Source organism: Gallinula chloropus (assembly GCF_964237585.1).
Source record: "Gallinula chloropus genome assembly, chromosome: 1".
Lineage (NCBI taxonomy): Eukaryota > Metazoa > Chordata > Aves > Gruiformes > Rallidae > Gallinula > Gallinula chloropus.
The window spans coordinates 82,690,654-82,711,193 of NC_140085.1; the positions used below are offsets into that span (position 1 = coordinate 82,690,654).

Here is a 20,540-nt window from a genome sequence, read left to right on the forward strand (position 1 = left end):
TCATGTTGGTTGAATTCATTGTCATGTGAACTGGCAGATTTTCAAGCGATTCTTAAGTGCAAGTTAACGTAAAAAATCCCCTTTTGAGTTAGTGTTACCAGCTGTGATACCAAAGGGATGATTGCAGGTATCATCTGCATTCAGTATCTCAGGAAATAACTTGAAAGAGGGCCTCAGTGTCACATAATACCAGTCTGAATTGGATGACAAATTGGGGAAGGTGTGGGAGGCTGAGACGACACTCTGTGAACAGCAGTCAGGACAAAGAAACAAGTGAAAGGAACTCTCAGAAGTTCAAAACCTAGACAGGGATTTACACTGGGAAAACTTTGCTAGAGCTTCATCTGAATTGCAGATGTGCAGTCAGAGACACTTGAAGACAGCTGACCTAGGATGACCTAGGAATGAACATGGCTGGGAAATTAGACAAGAATTTGTCTAGACATGATGTCAAAAAGGCCAAACAATACTAAGCTGCATTAGCAGATCTTAAAATAAGGAGGCAGCAGTGGCACTATATATGTGAGTATGTTGTGACCACATCTGAAAAAGTGCTTTTAGCAACCTATTACTAAGATGGGAAGGACCGACCTTGAAAAACAGAAGAAAATTGTTTTGGGGAACTGATGTATCAGAAATCGCAAAGAGGTAATGTATGCATGAACTCTGTCAGGCCTACAGTTACTATAAGTAATTGCAAGCAATTAAGGGGAAGATTTAGCCTGAATAGAAGGAAAATGTGTTCATATATTCAAAGCAGCAAGGAGGGGAAGGGCTTGTTTAGCACAATCCAGCAGGGTCTAAGAAGGATGCAGCTGAACAACAGAAAAAATTAATACAATGGCCTGCTTCTGAGCAGTGAGATCTATTAAAAGATGAAACCATCTCTCAAGGAAAATGGTTGGTTTCTGAGAAGGTTGGACAGCTTTCTACGTAAGACAAAGCTTAGATTTTCCCCTTACCCAGTATCTTTAGAAGACACCTCAAAGGGCCCTTCATCTCTGGCTCACAGGGAGCAGCAGCAGCCCTGAAGAAAGGCATCTCCACTAGGTTTTTGCTGCATTCCCCTAGGCAGATTTTAGAGCAGTAAGAGGCCAAAAAAGAAATCAAAGCAGGACCCTCACCTCTCAGATTGCGAATGAAGTCCTCCAGCATCATCTTCCTGTCAGGCTTGATGTTGGGGCTGTACATGTCGGTATTGAGGAGGATGATTGCAAAGGCCAAGATGAAGATGGTGTCCGGGTTGTGAAACTGCTGGACCACATCTGGGTTACACATGCAGTACCTCTGGCTGCAGCAGGAGGGATGCACACACTTAACATGGAACACTGGAGTCCTTTGTTCCAAGGTGGCAATGGCTTCATCACAAGTGGATCAAATTTCTCCTTTCACTCCACCTCTCACACAAACGAGAAGGAACTGTTCTCTGAAGGGAAATTTACCCACCAATGCCTGAAGTAGGCCACTGAAACTTCAGCTTTCGAGCCCTCAGGAACCAAAAGAGCAAGGGAGACTAGAGAGACTCAGGCTGGTGTCACTATGCAAGGGCAGTATAAGCCACGTCTACTCCTTTCTGCCTTGCTAAGAGCGAAGCACTTCGGATGTACCAAGGGAGCAACCCAGCATCTCTGCAAGCCCCACTGCTGCCCTTCCTCTGAGTCACCAACTTTGGAAGGGAGGTCCCTGTCCATTCATTCCACTGCTGCTGCATCCTTTCTGCCTGGGATGTGCTCTCTGCTTCCACCTGGTTGAAAGTGACGTTGTGGGGCTCATTTTCTTACCTGAAAGCCTCAATTAGCCGCTCCACCTTCTGTGCCTCCCCCTGCACACGGATATGGGCCTGGAATTTCCGCAGGGCTTCATCCAGTTCCATGCCTGAGAAGTCCATCTCATCCACCACGCAACTGTAGGAGGGGGACACAGCCTTAATCAGCACCTCCTCCCATGGAGGACACCAGACAGGGTCTTTCACTGCAATGCCAAGACTCAATCCCCCAGGGAAATACCATGGGAGAGGCTCTGAGATGTCCCTACAGCGGCCTTAAAATGGGCAGTAACTTTAGACATGTGATTCCTGCATTCCACAGCTGGTGAGCAATTCTTATGCTATATATATATGTGTGTGTGTATATATATATATATGCATGTGTATACACCAAGATATTTATATATATATATGTTGTATCATACCATATACAGCATATACGTTTACATGTACAGAAAAAGTATATGTATATGGATATTTATCTACACAGATACAGATATCTAGACATCTATATTGACATAGACATTTAGACCATTTAGACTCAATACCAACATCAATATAGCCACAGATCCATCCATTTCTGCCTTTCCTATCATCTGTCAGTCTTTCACACGTTGTCCATTCCTCCTTCCCTCGTAGCACATGCACTTGTTCACTACCCACGTACCCATCCCTCTCTTACCTCTGTAAGAGGCTGTTCCTGCACCTGCCCTCTCCTCACCTTCTCCTCATTTGCAACCTGTACTTTCTTCACCAGTCTTCATGCCCACTCAACCACTGCCCTAACAATGTTCATTATGTATTTGAAGACCAAAGCCAGCTCAGGGAAAATAGGAAATGGAAGCTGTTGTACAGAAGTAACATTGCCACACCAGCTGGCTTGTAACATCAAAGCTTGGCAAAACTCTGCCCATGTAGCCAAACACCAGGAGTCACCAACAATTCATTCTGTCCCAACCCTTACTCATTTTATAAATTTCTACCCATTCCACACAATCTTTTCCATTTCCATCATACTTCAGTGTCATGCTTCCCTGTTATCTGCTGGAAATCCTTCGCCTCATACATCTGGTATCCCTTTTCCTTTCACAGCAATGCAATGCATACTCAGAATTCAGAGCTGATTTAGATACCCAAACAATGGGATGCTACCTCGCGTTTCCCACTAAAGTATTCTCATCTTATAAAAGTCCTACTGATAGTCTCCAAAACCTACAACTACAGGTCTTGCTGTGTGTAGTAATCAAATAACCTAGTTCTTGTTCTTATTGAATGATATTTTGATAATTTAAAATTACAACACCTTCACCACATGGCTTCAGCACATTTGGTTAGCATATTTCTACCTTGTGTGTCCAGGTCATTACTGCAAGCATTAATCAAAGTATCAAAGTATCAGGCTCAGAAAACTCTGCTTATAACCTCCCTTAGAGTATGTAGGCACTAATGTCTGCATAAGCCAATTCTCTCCCCCATTTATGATTCCTCTGCTAATTCCTCTCTATTCCATTCTCAACTAACAATTTCTCATGTCAAATTCTTTGCTAGTCTAGAATTACCTTCTGCATGTCCCTTGTCTAGAAAACCAGTTATTTTAACAAAGTCAGACATTGAATTAATCTACTCTCCACTGGCTTTGGTATGCACCATTCACCTTCCTGCCTGCCATTATTCTTTCCCATAAATAAATTCTCAAAGCTAACATTCTACCCGACAGACCAAGAAATTAACAGGTGTCAACATCCCATTTTCTTTAAACTGTCCTTAAATACAAAGTTACTAATTTACTAATCTTTGGTCATAAATCATCACCTTGACATTACTAACTGTATTAAAAATTCAAAGACTCCATATCTTCTGCTTCTATATACCTCAGATGCTAATTCTATCTCTTCCTCCACCCAGCTTTATTTCATCCTCTGTAATGTGTTTGATTTGCTTTCTCATGTTGTAAAGGATAAACTGACCCCAAATTTAAGGTTAGGAGGAAATTTTCCCCATGACAAGTTGTCTGGTACTGTATGAGGAGTTGTTGAGAAAAAACAGAGAGAAAAGGGATTAGGTCTCTTCTGGATCCTTCCATTTCCTAGGATTATCTGGAAATTTTACCAAACAAACCTCTGATAATAAAGACATGCGCTGCCATCACTTTCTTCTTCTTCCTCTCTGTGATAAACTGGAGATGTGTCTCTTGGCCTTTACTACAGTGCTGTGGTTTTCTGCAGGCTGCTGGAAAGCATTTTGTGAGGTAGGCTGTTGAATGCCAGGTGCAGCCTTGCTAGAATAAAAATCTATTGCATGATGTCTCAAATGGGTGAGGGACAAGGTTCAAATGCTCAGAGACATCTCTCTATTCCTCCATTCCCCTACTGATTCAAGAGCTAAGATATCATTGTTTAACTGGAGTGACAGCTACAGAATAACTTACCATGAGCTCTAGCTGAACATATTGTTCAGTGTCTTTTAATATTGGAGTCCTTACAACCTCAACTAGGAAATATGGGCTCTTTCCCCACACAAACTGCGTACAATCAAAACGCAGAAACAACTGGTGAGGAGTGAGGGCAGAGCATCAATGGTGCTGCTCCCATTGGAAACCTTACATTAAATCTCTTTTTTGTCTCCAAGAGGTGGACTGCAGAAACACTCAGAAATGGCTTCTGGTAACAACTTCCTCCACTGTGTCTTTTCTTTGTTATTTTTATTTTTCTCATACTTATATTCACATGTCCCTTGGCTTAACATCAAGGCATTCTGCTTCCTGGAATTTATCTTTGACAGTAAGAAAAGTTTTTATCTGGTTAGTCATTATCGTGTTCACAGCTGCAACCACCTCTGCAATTGGACTTTTGTTATTTTTTAATTCTTCCCAGTGTTTGATGTTTCTCAGCACTGACCCCAGTGATTTTGCTGTTATTGTTTGCTTCCAGACATGTGAAAGCAGAGTCCTTGCACACACCAGTGAGACCTGCTGAGGTCACTCTAGTAACCCCAATCCACCTGTGTTAAATCATTCGCTCCCTCCCTTATTGATCAGTCCTTCCCCCTTCACACAGGTGGCTCTAACACGTCTCCCCATTTGTGTACAAATCTCAAGTAATAAAGTCAATGCCCTTGATACAGAAAACATCAAGACTTTATTAGGACAAGTAGGACAAGGCAGCTGTTTTTTTCAAAGCAGGGGTTTTTTTCAAACTCAAATAGGCATTACTACATGAGTTATGCTCAGCTTCTCCTTTGGGAGTTTCTTTCATGGACTAACAGATGAAGGTTTACTTTCTAAATTCTAACATGAACTCCTGGGACTCCCTTCTATTTGTCTCTATGGCCAAAGAAGGCTGCAAGGGTGCCCCTCAACCCGCTTCCTAAGGAAAGCTGACCAGACAGAAAGGATGGGTTAGGAAGAAAGACTGACTCAGGGAAACTCAGCCTGCACCTGCATTTGATTTATTTGACAAAGCTTATGCCAAAGGTCTGAAGAATAGCTCCTAGAGGAGCCATCAGGCACACTGCTGCTTTCTGCTGCTAGGCAAAGAGAAAGAATGGTGGATCATAGTTGCCTGATATTCTTTTGTGAGCAAATTTGAAACAGCAAACCCTATTCAAAGAGCCTACGAGCCTTGTGCCATGGAGATGCCATGTTCCTGCTCCTCTTCTAGATGGCTACAGGTTTTGTTACCTTGCCTGACTTCAGACTGCTGTACAGACTCCTGTAAACTTTCTGAACTCACTGCACTATGTCAGCACTCCCCTAAAATGCAACATAACTTTCCTCTGTGAAACCAGAGTGAGCAGGTCTTTTCTTTCCAAGGCAGAGACCCTGGAGGCTGACATAGGGTATCTTGTCAAGTGTCCTACAAAAAGTACATCGATCTCACTAGTCTCCAGAGTTGCAATGTAAACGGCAGTGTAACTGCATGCATGAGGAGCATGCTGTTTCTCCCCAGAACTGGATTTGCTGATGTAAAAAGCAAAGGTAAAGCTGAGAGTGGATGGCTCTTGGCATACAAGGAATGAACCAGCAGCTTATGTGCATATGCCGAAACCAGTGGTGGGTTAATTTTTCCACAGACAGCAGAACGCCTGTAAGATGCCTGTTCCAGGACCATCAGGAGGCCTGAAGGATAACACAGGAGAGGCGGAGTAATCACCTTATAAAATCTTTTCCTCTTTCAACTCCTTCCTCTCCATGGACTTGCAACAAGTCAAGTGAATCGAGCTCACAGCACATCCAGAGATGTGTTTAGCCCAGTACTCACAGGGACAGGACTTCAGAGGTGTGGATCATGTTGATGAAGTGAGCAAGAAAAGCGCTGATGCCCTGCCTCATAAACAAGGCCATAGGTGTGCCACCTTGTATACATGGGGAGCTCGGTCTGTCCTGAGGCACCTCACACCTGCAGAGAATTGTACACCAGGGGCTAGGACCAAAGCGTGGGCTCCCAGTTGGACCATTTTGCTCAGCTATTACCCCCTTGGCAGCCATGGTGCCACCTAGCCTGCAGGGCACAGATTCCCTCAAAAAGGGGTCGGACGTAGTTGCATCAGAGCTGCAAGGATTTAGCACACAGCTAAGCACAGCAGAAAAGCCTTGTGGTGAAAGGGTTCAGCGAAGGCAGGCAGCAGCTGTATCGTGTGGGGCTGGGATCTGCTCGCCCAAGCGTAATGACCTATTTTCCAGCTTTTCCGCTCAGGTGACAATGCAGCAGGAGCTGGGCTGCAACTAAAAGTGTCTGTAACGAACCTGAAGCCCATGCTCAGGGAGGGAGCAAGGGAGGAGGCAGCCAGGTGGAAAGTTTAAAACCACAAGGCACAAAGATACTAATAAAAAACATTCCTCTTCTCAGCTTCCCTAACTCTAGAAGCCTTCTGAAGACGAACCAGGCTTAGGGTGGACTGCAGAGGAAGAGCTCAGCTTCCAGTGAGGAGGCTGCCTTGCACATGTTGAGGCTCACAGGAGCAGGAGTGAACTGAAGTCAGTGATCCTGTGCACCACAGGCATACAAAAAGGAGGTCCCAAACCTCTCCTCCATGCCCTCTGTGTACATGGTTGGTCTCTACAACAGAGACTGTGGCCCACACCAGTCCTATTCTGGGGAAAGTTGCACTACATGTATTGACTGATCTTTTTCCTGAGGCTGAGTTATGTCTACTTGCCCTCCCAGGGCTGTTTGTAGCTCACAGGGCTAGTCACCTTGATATTGCTCCTTCCTAAGCAAGAATGGCCTCGTGCACCATGCCCTGCACCAAAGCTACCTCCCACAGTGGAAAGCAGTTCCCGTTTCAGGCATGCTGGCCATGCAAGGGAAGATTCTGCCCAGCCCTCATCTTCCCCTCCAAGGAACATTGGGAACCTTTGTTCCCCAAGGGACAAAGGAAATCACTCTTTTCCAGGGCACCTAGGCAGGTTCAAGCTGCACTTTCAGCCTCTGCAGGTCTGACATGGGAAAGCTGCTCCTGTTCCCAAGTTTGATCTATGCCACAGCTCAGCTCACAGCAGGTCGGAACTGCTTAAAGATTCTTCCCTCTGTCCTGTTTGCACCACACCATTATCTATTGCTCCACATCACAGGCTGCAGCACTGTGCTGCTCAAACCCTCCTGTAATGCAAGTCCATCGTTGATCCCCTGTAATGTCCTCAGTGAGAAAGGGAAGGGAGGCTAGTTTGGGCTAACTTGTCAAGTTCACTCTGCCAGTCCAAGAGGAATCTTGGAGAGCAAGTCTCTTTGCTGGGCTCCCTGCTCTGCACTTATACTCCTAAAAGCAGTTTTTCTCTCCCCAGTCTCCCATGAGAGAAAGAGAAGACAATACCCGCTTGACAGACAGGAGAGCTGCTCACCCACAGGGAGAATGTGTCTTAACAGTCACAATCTAACACCACCCAGTCCCTGACTCAGCACAATGTCTCCTCTGCTTGAATCCCTGCCCCTTTCTCCTCTGACAGCAAACGCACCCAGACAGCCACTTCCCCACTTCCAGGTCCCATGACTGAGCAGCACAGCCGATTCCATTCATGGCATCCTTGGCATTATCTTGTTCATGAATGAACTATAAAAGGAAGCAATTCCTGAGTCAGAAACAGGTGGAGGGGAAGAATGAACTGCAGTGAAGGCAAGTATGAATGAAGCAGGACAAAAGCAAGAAATAAACACAGAATGAAGAGTGTGCAAAACCAAGTAAGCAATACATCTGAGCATGTAATACAAAAGAAAGAAGTAAGCAAGGTTGCAAGAGCAACAATGTGTCTGATTTTAAAAATACGTGTTAATGCATCGGGCCTGACTTTATCCAAGTAACAAAAGTATTTCTCTGCAGTACTTGCCAAGTAGATTTGATAAAAACTGCCCAGTACCAGATCAGTGCTTTAGTGGCCCGGACTACCTCTCTACAGATGTATCCCCTGGAATGGTAGACACAGAAACCTTGGGGTAGGTCCCCAGTGACTTCCCCCAGCTGGCTGCAAGGCAGGTTGTGGGAGAAAATTCCCAGAAAAGGCTGGATCTTTCTGTGGGATGCTGGATCACAGTGAGTGGCTTTTACTGTGGCATGCTCAAAAGTGGTTACAGATGGGATTCGTCCCCTCCAACAAAAACTGCCCAAAAGCTAGATGTCCAGCCTAAATTAGCACATTGAGAGAAGCAACACTCTTGAGGGACCCGTGTCTCTCCATTGACTAAAAGAATTCATGAATTGATAGAAGACACTAAACTTGGTGGTGGCTAACAATAGGTGAGATAAATCCTACTTTTAAAGATTGAAGACTGTTCTGTAAGCGAAAATGACATACTGCATCTCGCTAAACAGACAGGCTTGAGCAGTTTAGTATTATCAAAGGATTTGTGCCAATTATACTCAGCTACTGTTGAAAATCCCCTCCTCTCTCCCTTGTTCCTCTGGCTAGCATGTGTAATTACTTGTGAGTTATCCAGACACCTTTCTGAGTTCCAAGAAAACCAGCTAGAGGTTGAAAGATAGAGTAGGAGGATGGAAGAGAGAATATAATTTCAGGGCTTTTAGGCTCTGGGCGTGCAGGTGTGGGAAGGCAAAATAGCATATCAAAGTGCTCAAGCCTCATACTATGTTTACCCTCGCTCACCCCCCTGACCATGCACATAAAGGACTTTGCAACCAGTACGGCACTTCTCTGGAGTTCTGCATTTACTAGGTGGGCAGTAAAGAGGGATCATCCACCTGCACAGTGCCAAATGGCACTGTGCACTCCTGAGCTCTCTTGGCTGATTCCAGGAAGAGGCAGTGGTTGGCTTGTTTGTCAGCTAGCACAGCTTCAGTAGCTATGGAAGCCAAGAGAAGTTTGCAGACTACAGACTTATGGCTGAACTTAAAGGTGACCCTGGAGTTTGTAACCTAGGCAGCTCTGCCCTGCCTCCAAACGCACAGGGGAGGCTGACATTTCTGCAGATGTTTTAAAAGCTGTCTTATTATTTATTCATGCAGTTGGGTTGGTTCAACCTGGCTGCAATAGAAACAATGCTTACAGTACACAATTCTAACACAAGTTTGCACATTGAGCGAAAGCTAAATTAACACAGCAAGTGGCATCAATAATTGAAAGTGCTTTTGGGAGAGAGGGGATGGGCCAGGAAGGCTCTGGGGCCAGATCTGAGATGTGAAAGAGCACAGATAACTCTGCCCTGCATACAGGCTTGCTCACTGCAGGTGGTCAGTGCCTGTCCAACAACTACTGTCTGCACTGGCTTACTGGCCACCCTGCCTGGGCCTGTTCGCTTGCCAGGACCAGCACCACCCATTCTTCTTCTGCCCACTTGGGCCACAAAAATCACTGTCTCATTGGGAAAATTGTGCAGAAGCTACTGTAGGAGCTCTTCTGCCTGCCACATGCTCTCCAGGTTGTTGATCTGCCTCTTGCTCCCATACAAGCAGATCAGAAGTTGTGACTAGCCCTTAAGCTATAGTGTACTGGAAATGCCAGCATACACTGTCAGCCCTCTTCTTCCTGCAGCATGGACAGGAAAAATATCCAGGATAATAATCCTGGGCCAGAATTTCTTCTGGCAATGCTATGCTTCATGCATGCTACCCTGATGGGTATACAGCTATTGCTCAGCCAGCTCTCATAAGCATTGGACTAAACCAAGCTTGCAAAAGCCACCAACCATTGTTAACCCCAAGCTCAGAGCTGACACAGGAAGAGCATGAAAGTACCTACAAAGGGCACAGCTACCACCAGCTGTTGTTTCCTTCCTGTTTTAGAACAAATTGTGTATATCTTATGTCTACTTTTCTCTTTGCCTTTAAAGAAGATGCCTCCGCAGTTTATTGTGAAGAGAGGATGGCAGCATAGGTTGTTAGTTCAAGAACATCATCTGTTGCCTGGAGAGATCAGACATGGGTTTGAACCCTGAATTCAGACCCAGGTGCTTGATATATGTCCACATACACACAGTCCATCTTCAAGATGTCCATGTACACACAGCCTCAACAGCTCAGTTCCCATCTTTGCTTTCTACATCTGTAAATAGGAGGGCAGGGTCACTCTTTCATAGAACATTTTGAGTTCTACATTGAGAGGTGCCGTGGAAACTAAGAGTAATGAGCATGCTGGAGTAGGGACACCTGCTTTAATGGCCATCCTTCAACATGCAGATGCAAGGAAAGCAACCAAAACGTAGCAGCTTCTGGGCACTGAGGCTGGGAGGCAGACACCAAGCTTTGCAATAGAGACTGTTCCCAGGAGCTGCTGAGCCAGACTTTGTAGTCACATGTGAGGCAGAAGAACATGGTCATTTTCAGGGATAATGCCAAATTTGGGACAACAAGGAAGTGCCAGCCTATTGTTATTGCAGTATTTCCCTGCCTCTGCAAAGGCTAGGTTTGGACTTCAGCAGAGTATCTGTCAGGGGAAGCAGCCCACACATTGCTTGCTGGAGAAAAAGAGGCAATTACTTTTAATTGTAGCTCTCAGTGTGAAAAGACTGGAAAGAACATGTGTCTCATTGCTGGTCAAATCAATACACATACAGTATATTAAAAAAAAAGAGCTGGACCAAAGGTCAGGTACCTACAGCATTAAGCAGCAGCAACTGCAGCAGGAACAAATCTTGACATTTGGGCCTGGATTTGGCTCTTGAACTGGCATCCTCCAGTCTCAAGAGCAGAAGTGTGTGTGTGTATTTAAGGTTTCTGTTTGGCTTGGTTCAAGAGAAACCACTGCAAAATTCACAGGAGATACAGAATGTTTTGGAGAATGAGAGAATAAAAAAGCTGGTGCAAAGGACTTCCTGCCTAATGGAAAGGCATCTCTCACCAAATACTGTGCTTCTGCCTAATAAAAGCAAGACAAAGTTAAGTGCTGACCATCCCCTGAAACAGGTCTCTGAATGAGCCTCTTGTGCCCTGACTAGACAGCTCACATCACCTTGCATGGTAGCCCTCACACTCACACTCTGGTGCAAGCTCACCCTGCTTTCACTGTAGCAGTTCTCAGGGTGGGAGAGGTGGTGTCCCCTGTCCCTCATGTCCGCTTTTTGCCATACAGAGAGCCATGATTTCTCCTTTTTTCCACATCTGAAGTAGATCAAGACCAAGCAGGAAACAAAGGCTCATCTCAGTTCCCCAGGCTTATCTTTGCAGAAAGCCTGCTGTCTTGGACAATGCTCAGAACAACAGGTAAGACACTTTTCTTCTCCCCACTTCAGACCCTGCTCCGGCAATGCTATGGGCTGACAAATTAGCAAAGATTGCAATGTGGAAGGCAGAGCAACATGCCAACACTGAGGCAGTACAAGCATTCACAGGATTTTGCAGCCCAAATTGCACTGCCCAAATCATAGAATCTTTAAGGTTGAAAAAGACCTCTAAAATCATCAAGTCCAACCATCAGTCCAACACCACCATGTCAACTAAACCCTGTCCTGAAGTGCCACAACTACACATTTTTTTAACACCTCCAGGGATGGTGACTCCACCACATCTCTGGGCAACCTATTCCAATGCCTGACCATGCTTTCAGTGAAGAAATTTTTCCTAATACCCAATCTCATCCTCCCCTGATTCAACTTGAGATCATCTCCTCTCATCCTATTGCTAGTTACTTGGGAAAAGAGACCAACCCCTGCCTCACTACAACCTCCTTTCAAGTAGTTGTAGAGAGTGATAAGGTCTCCGTCCCCTCAGCCTCCTCTTCTCCAGGCTGAACAACTCCAGTTCCCTCTGCCACTCCTCATAAGACTTGTTCTCCAAAACCTTCACCAATGTCTGTCTTATAGTGAGGGGCCCAATGCTGAACATGGTACTTGATGTGCAGCCTCATCAGTGCTGAGTACAGGGGTACATCATTTCCCTAGTCCTGCTGGTCACACTATTCCTGGCCACCTGGGCACACTGCTGACCCATGTTCAGATGGCTATCAACCAACACCCCCAGGTCCTTTTCTGCCAGGCAGCTTTCCAGCCACTCTTCCCCAAGTCTGCAGCACTGCCTAGGGTTGTTATCACCAAAGTCCAGGACTCAGCACTTAGCTTTGTTGAACTTCATACAATTGGCCTCAGCCCATTGATCCAGCCTGTTCAGATCCTGGGTGAATGGTGAAGAATAGTGAAGTTCTGGCAGGGTGAGGATGGAGGGGCACAGGGGACGGGGTGCTTGCTAATGTAGCCAAGGGCAGAGTGAGGAGGGGAAGAGGTTTCCACACTTACTCCAGGACGTCCCTGTTGAACTGCTTCTTGCTGTTGCCCAGGAACTCCCCAATCATCTGACGGCTGAGGCCTTTCCGCTGGAGCAGGAAGTGTGCCACCCCAATGGGGGTGTCTGGGATGAAACCTCGGGAGATCAGGAACTGGATCCCTTTGTCTGGGTTTCTGAAAGGGAAGGACAGAGACATGGTGAGATTGCATGATCCCTTTGAGGCATTATTGCCTTTGGCTCCTCTCATGGCTTGCAACAATGCAGTCCTCACTATGCGCATGGGCTCCTATGAGTTATATGTGTGGCAGGGATGCAACTGGTGGGACCAGGGAAAAGTGATTTGGGGGAGTCCCCCCCAGTTGCCACTGAGCACAAAAGGATGCCAAGGGACCTGCTGTGTCACTTGCAGCACCTACTGTCACCTGGCGAACACAAGTGCCATCCCACTGCCATGATGGATGACTCGGTGACTCTCTTCGCCATCCATCTGCTCCAGAGTCAAAAGCTCCTACCCCAGCTTGGCTTATTTGTGGCCCCTGCAAGGACATGATTAGACTGCATTCCATACAGGCAGCACAGGAAATATTAGCATGTTCAGCTGCTCCAGATGCAACCCACAGAGAGCTGTCCCTAAGGACCAGGGGAAACTGGGCTTGGCACATGGCCCTTTGTTTTAGGGGAGTTGGGGTTGCACCATCTGTAGGGCAATCAAAAGCAAAGGGGAAAAAAAGGCTGTGAAGAGACATAGGAGACATTGCTGCTGAAGTCTATGGGCAAATGAGGCTTAGGACACAGAGGAAGATATCCAAATGTGGGTACTTTTACTGTACAAACAGTTCTCTTTTTCATACATTTTTAGCTCTCGGTGTTGAATGACACTTTCTACCTTCTTTACCTGAGCCTGGTGCTGGCTGCCTGAACAGAAATCCCATGCTCAGATTTGCTTATCTCTTCCTCCACTCCCCCCACCTCTAACTGTTGTTCTTCGCTTCTCTATTGATTTACCCCCTCAGGCAGAAATCTCTGTGTGTGGGTGGATAAGAGCACTGCACTTGGAGAATGCCTTGTCAGAGCTGGGAGAGGGCTGCGTGCAGCTCCCAGACAGAGGGTTTTTCTCCCTCTGTGGCTGTGAGTGCTTCTCCAGGAACAGGCCTGGTGCTGAGTGGGCCTTACTGACTGATTGTGGGAGTGATTTTGGGCTTGTTAGTGTGCCAGTGTCTGCGGCCGCATACGCAGCTCTTGGGAGTGGTGTGTCTGTGTCCTCCTGTACATGCAGATTCCTCCTGCACCACTCGTGTTCATCAGAGCTCGTGTGTCTGCATATTTTGGCTTTCTGCTCATATCTCCTGTAGGTATGCATGCTTCAATGTATCTTGGGAATGCCTGAGCCTATGTGATGCTTGTCCCACAGTAGAGACAGGAATGAGCGTGTCTATGTGTACTGTGCAGGAGTCTACCCCACTGAAGGGTGTCTGTCGTGATGTACTCTTGCTGAGGGGAATTAATGAAATGCCACATTCTTTTGGTTCTCTGAGCTGGTGAGTGGGGAGAGATAAGAGGGTAATGTCTTCATGAGAGGATGCCATGCTTCCATGATTAACCCAAATATAGGGACCTTTGTCAAGGCTTAAGGAGTGGGTTTGCTCAGGCAGTGTCCCAGGGCGAGGAAAGGATAGGATGAGATCTGGGAGCACGTGAATGCATGATATGCACAGGCACAGACTGTGACACTGTCAGGTGGTGAAGGATGTGGGTGAGCAACATATGTCTAGCTATAAGGGGAACAGCATTCAGGAGAATGGCCTGCTTCTTACAGGATGGGGATCTTGTATATCCCTCATGGATATACAAAAAGTAGATGGGCTTGAAATAGTTCTGCTTACTCTGTAATGTCACAAAGAAAATATCCTGGACAGTGTGGCATCTCTGGGGAGAGTGTCTGGCAGAACAAGTCAGCCCACTAAATTTGTGAACAAGAGAACTACAAGATCCAATACTGAAAAACCCAAGCTGCCTTCAGGGAAAAGCAACAGTGTGTTATCTGTATTATCACAGAACTGTAGGGGTTGAAGGGCCTCAAGAGATCATCGGGTCCAACCCCCCTGTGAAAGCAGGTTCCCTAGCTCATATTGCACAGGTAGGTGTCCAGATGGGTCTTGAATATCTCCAGAGATATTCCTGGAGACATTCAGTGTTCTGTTCCAGTGCTCTGTCACCCTCACTGTGTAAAAGTTCTTCTGCATATTGGTGCGGAACTTCCTATGCTCCAGCTTGAGGCCACTGCCCCTTGTCCTGTCTCCACAGACCATAGAAAATAGGCTTGTGTCCTACACTTGAGATATATCTATAAACACTATTAAGATCCCCTCTTAGTCTTCTTTTTAATAGACTGAACAGTCCCAGCTCACTCAGCCTTTCCTCGCAGGAGAGATGTTCCAGGCCCTTAATCATCTTCGTAGCCCTTCTCTGGACTCTCTCCAGGAGATCCCTGTCTTGTTTATACCAGGGAGCCCAGAACTGGACACAATACTCCAGGTGGGGCCTGACCAGGGCAGAGTAGAGGGGAAGGATCACCTCCTTTGACCTGCTGGCCATGTTCCTTTTGATGCACCCTAGGATCCCATTGGCTCTCTTAGCCACCAGTGCACACTGCTGCCTCATGGCCAACCTGTCATCAACCAGAACCGCCAGGTCCTTCTCTGCAGAGCTCTTCTCCAGCAGGTCATCCCCCAGCCTGTACTGATACAAGCAGATATTCCTTCTCAGGTGCAAGACTCTACACTTGCTTTTGTTGAATCTCATCTGGTTTCTCCCTGCCCATCTCTCCAGCCTGAATGGCAGCGCAGTGTTCCTGCGTGTCAGCCGCTCCTCCCAGCTTTGTATCATCGGCACTTGCTGAGGGTGGATGCTATTCCCTCATCAAGGTCGTCAATGAAGATATCAAACAGGACTGGACCCAACACCGAGCCTTGGGGAACACAGCTAGTCACAGGTGTCCAGCCAGACTCTGCTCCACTTGATCACCACTCTTTGAGCCCGGCCCGACAGCCAATTCTCAACCCAGCTCACTGTCCTCTCATCTATCCCATACTTTCTCAGCTTTTCTATCAGGATGTCATGGGAGACTATCAAAAGCTTTGCTGAAGTCAAGGTAGATGACATCACATAGATCTCCTGGTTCAGACCTTTGAAGACTGCAGGCAAAGTCATACAGTCAGGATTAAAGTCAAGTTAAGCAACAGACATTCATAAAATGCACCTCCACCTGCACATCTGGCAAGGGACAGTGTGGTGTTCACAGCACACAGATGATGTCAGCTACACTGGTGTGACTCCAAAGCCTCTGGACTAACTGGATTCATTCCAGAGAATCTGGGAGCTGAATAGGGCCAGAAAAAGGCAGCTCACACACTAGCAGAGATATGCAGATTTCAGTAGAGATGGCATATACACTGCAAGAGGATGCAGGATAAAACAGTCCAGCTGTGACAGCCCTCTTGCGCTGCCTAGGCTGTAACTCAAATATACTTACATATGCTGTTCTTCCACTAACAGCAGCCTTTCATCAGTTTTTCCTGGGATTCAATTAATTTTCAATATATCCTGATAGCGTCTCTGAACACCTGCAGATGTATGCCATGTACTGCAGCATGCAGTTTTTACCTAGATGTGCAGCAGACAACTCCACTTCCATCTCTCCTGACCCCAGCCCTGCTATTTTCTTTAGTGTTGCAGGGGTGTTAAGCACAGCCAGCAAATGCTGCGGGATTCCTCACGTCCTGCTGGCTTTCCCTCTGCCCACGCAGCCAGCTGCCCACACACACTGAGTTATTACAGCAGCGCTGCATAATGAAGTGCTCTCCATTCCAGGGATTCCACCCCCTCACTGTGGAGCGGGGATGGGGAAAGTGCCTCAGCAGCACAGCATCGATGTGCTCCCAGGGGGCTGGCTCCGAGTCAGAGCACTGCTTTCTGAAAACACAGTGCAAGGCTGGGTAGACTATGGCAGATGCTGCTAGTGGCTGGAGGCTTTCAGCTCTTTGTCCAGGGGAGCAGTCGGCAGGCAGGATGTGCACACAGGCACACGTGGACTCAGCTCCATGCCCTATGGGTTGCTGCCCACATCTCAAACCCTACAGCGGTAACCTGGTTCCTTGCTAGAAATCGATAAGGAAACCCCAAATGAAATACCACAGAAAGGTGAGTGACCTTCCCAGCCCCTTGGATGGAAGTGCACTGTGGTGTCACAAGGGGGGCCATGTGTCCCTTAGATCCTGCTCTGAGAATAAAAAAAGACTCCCATCCCCAGAGCTGGCAGGTCAGTCCCCTCTCTCCCCATCCTCCAACATTTTGTCAAGAAACCTGAGCCTTACACATTACCACACATCATTTCAACAGCTAGTTTCAAGGGCATGGGGGAGGCCTGCTAGAAAGTTGTGTTTCAGAACTCCACAGTAAGTCTTCTATTCCACGGGGACCTACAAGATGCAGTGAACCCAGGTCACTGAATGAAGGAGGACAGCAGAACTGCTTCCTCAAAACAGACCTTGCCCTGCTAATCTGTCACGTGAATGAGTGCCAGGCAGATTGGGGGAGGAGGAGAGGCTGGGAAAAAGCATTTTCACTCCTGCTTTATCTTCACATCAGTGCTTATGTCAACTATGCAGGAACCAAAGGAAAACACATTGGGTGGTGGGACTCCTGACAAGCACAGCTGAGAATGCTGAAACACTCAGCAGCAGAGACATGAACCCCACATCCCCTCCAGAAGTACTCCTATCCCAATTCAAACACCAGAAAATCTGTGTAGACCTGGAACTCTCTCTCTCATAATCAATCCCAACCTGTGTCTGGTGCCTACCTCCTCTCCTTCCAGCCTCAGGCAAATATGTGTGGGCCCAGTGTCTGACTTTGATATACACACATGGACCCAACTGTTCACAACATGATCTCAGAGCTAGGAAAATGTACTCCTCAGTTCTGTAAGAGTCCCACATCTGTCTGCTCTAACATCAGTTCAGTTCTGAATATGGTTTGAGCCCTAAAACGCCTCTTCCAGGTTCCTGCCTGCTGGGGTCCACAGTCTCCATGCCACACATAAATCCTGTGCATTGGCCCCTTGTCTGTGCAAAACTTCTGCCTAGGGCAGAGTAATCTTTAGTCTTTGCTCTGACCGAAGAGTCCTCATCAATGTGTGGCAAAACATTCTTCCAGTATTGGTGCATCACACTCCTAGAGTCTTCACCTGGCGATTCAAATGGAAACCAAGACAGCATAAGATGAGAGTGTGATGACTGAGCAAAACCCGGTATTTCTCACGGCTTGCTTTGATGAGAAAGGCAACAAGCAAATGTAAAGCTCCTTATAGGAGCTCAGCTGCTCTCTGCAAATCCAAAATAGACTGTGACCCTTCAAGTTAACCTCTTCTGACTGTATTCTCTGGGCTGTTCTGCTTTTGCTTTTGCACCTACAGCTTTTTCATAGGGTATCACTCAGATGTGTGAGAGACTGAGGTGACTAAACCTGGTCTGTCAGGTGAAAATCTACCCAAGTACTACAAGGAAAATGACAGCTAGAGCACTCATAGTGGGCTAGCCAAGCTCAGCTCTACACCCTCTCTCTCTCTTTACTTGGAAATGCCCCATGTTAAGTTATCAGGGCTGGGTATATCCCCAGCTATGCTTGTTCCTATGCAACAGAGTGGAACAGGAGCCTAGATCCCAGATTGAGCTGGTGGATACCAAGTGGACAGCAGCTGGGAATGAAGGTTCTGAATTCAATAGAGTAGAGGCACTACTCATGGGGCACTGGGCTTGTTCCTCTGTTGTGCAGAAGATCAAGACAGCACTTAAGGGATTTTATGGAAAATACTTCTGGGCAGCCTGTGGTCTGTACTGTATAACCAGATAGTCATGCCCTCAAATATGAAAGAGCTTCCCTGGAGACAGATCTAGACGAAGAGCTTGCTATCACCTGTTCCTGGGAGGCATGAAATAGTCTGGTAAATATGAAAGAGGAAGAGTCACTTACATATTAAAGAGGTTCAGCCCAATGCGGTAGAGGCGCTTCCTCATGGTGTCTGTGGAAAGTGTCGGGGACTTGCAGCTAGCTGGGTTCTCACAGTGGTACCTTGGGAGGCTGAGGATCATGGCTTGCAGTGCTTCTTTCGAGGACACCTCAGAGGCTGACTTGGCTGAAGTGGATGTGCTGCTGCTGCTCAGCTGTTCTGAGTTGTCTGCATTCTCAGACTCAGAGCCTTTGCTTTGCCCTGTCTCATTGCTAGCATCAAACTGGAGCTTCTGCACTGCCAACTGCCCGGGCTCAGCGATACTGTCTCCTGTGCCGTTAGTACTGGTGTTCACCTCAGCAAAAGTGTGGCTGTCCGGAAGAGTTCTGGACTCAGGCAGGCTCTCTGGGGCTGCCGGTGGTTCACTAGATCCTCCCTCCCCTTCTCCTGGGCTTTCTTCAGCCTTGGTAGTTTGAGAGAGCCCAGCCTGGGCATTGCTGCTGAGGCAGTTTGCCATGGACACTGAGGTAGACGATGAGACAGAGATGTTCTTGTTGTCGATCTGGACTGTGACATCTCGAAATGCCATCATGAGAGTGCTGCTGCTTTTTGGTAGGGTATCTGGTAGAAGCCCTTCCTCTTTCTCCTTGTCTTGCAACTCAGCTTCTAAGTCTTGGTTTGGCTGCATTGAGCTGGCACTGAAAGTCTCCCTTATCTGGTAGGAGCCCCCATCTTGCAGTGAGCACATGGTCTTCAGGCTCCAGGTGCTGAGGGCATCATCGATGGACTTGGCCAGGGACTGAACTTGCTCTGTGAAGGAGTCTTCCAGCTCGGTCAGAGCCCCGCTGATGGTGGCTGGCAAAGATGGGGACCTCACTAACGGGATGCCCACGAAGTTGTACCCCTCCACCAGGGCTTTCTCAGCAGAGAAGCTCTCCGAGTTCTGGACCCGGACTTTCCTCAGGGAGATGCGGCGTGGCATGCGGCTCTCCAGCAGGGAGTTGCGGATCTTCTCAAAGTTCTTGCTGAGCTGGTACTGACGGAAGGCTGTCTGGATGGTGCAGGCTGCCCGGCGAGACACCAGGTGGCCCCCGTATTTGTGCTCTAACATTTCGATCTGAAAGACATGCAAACAGGAGAGGTTATTTCTTGCTAACTGGCTTCTGATGGCTTTCTGTTACCCCAGTTCCTACACTGATTAGTCTGTTAATGACTGTGAGAGGAACTTCTAACACTGAATTAGCTTTGTCCTACACTGTTGTGCCCCTGATTTCAACTGATTCCCCCCTTTGGGCATGGCTGGCTACAGCATCAGTACTGTGAGCTTCCTCACAGTTGTAACATGATCATGCCTGTTCCTGGAGTGCCAGCCACACAAGCTGGAGCCTGCGGGTGCCTGGAGGTGCCCGGAGGTGCCCTTCCCTTCCAGATCTACTTCTGATAGCCTGTAGGGCAAGCTCAGCACTGCAAGTAAAGTGTTCCAGCAATGTGTCTTCTTGCTCAGCAGTGCCTTGGTAATGTCACGCACCATCCCTGTCTTAGTTTTTACTAATGCTCCTGCCCTCCTTAGTTACCTTAGGAAATACCCTAAGGGGAAAGGAGAAAACCATTCAGTAAAAGGAAAGTTATTTTTTTAAATGCAGAAAATGCTGGCTCGATCATAGGAGCTAGTGAGAAACATCAGCTTCCACAGAAGTTAGTGGACGCTGGTTGTTCAGTGTCTTTTTAAAAGCACTTGGAATCCCAAAGTAAGTGCCTTCCTTTCCACTATCTTCCAGTTGTCAGCCAAAAGTGAAAGGAAAACTACTCAAGAAAAGAAAGACTCTCAGTTTTGAAAGGTAAAAACTTGTGATTTTAAATGTTGAGAGAAGATATTAAGAACAAGTAGGAAAGATTTACTCCTTCCTGAGCTGGTAACAACAAACACACAGAGAAAAACACAGCATCTCAACAGGCTTCAGCAAAACAAGTCTGTATGATAATTTATCTTCCACATTTTAGTATTTATAATTCCTAGCAATGCCCTCACTCTTTCTCTGCAGCTGGGCCTTCACTAACATGCTACAAGAATGAGTGACTGATGGAGGACAAGGGGCAGTGTGA

General features: G+C 47.0%; 1 protein-coding gene across 1 annotated transcript in view; it reads right to left on the reverse strand.

Moving 5' to 3' along the window:
* IQSEC3 (IQ motif and Sec7 domain ArfGEF 3) overlaps positions 1–20,540 on the reverse strand; it is a gene marked incomplete at both ends in the record, with an annotated part of 105,891 nt that overhangs the window by 10,450 nt on the left and 74,901 nt on the right. Inside the window, 4 exons of the mRNA XM_084260105.1 lie at positions 1,125–1,291; positions 1,782–1,904; positions 12,442–12,603; positions 18,461–19,554. Of these exons, the coding sequence (XP_084116231.1) occupies positions 1,125–1,291; positions 1,782–1,904; positions 12,442–12,603; positions 18,461–19,554 (1,546 nt within the window). The remainder of the gene's footprint in view (positions 1–1,124; positions 1,292–1,781; positions 1,905–12,441; positions 12,604–18,460; positions 19,555–20,540) is intronic.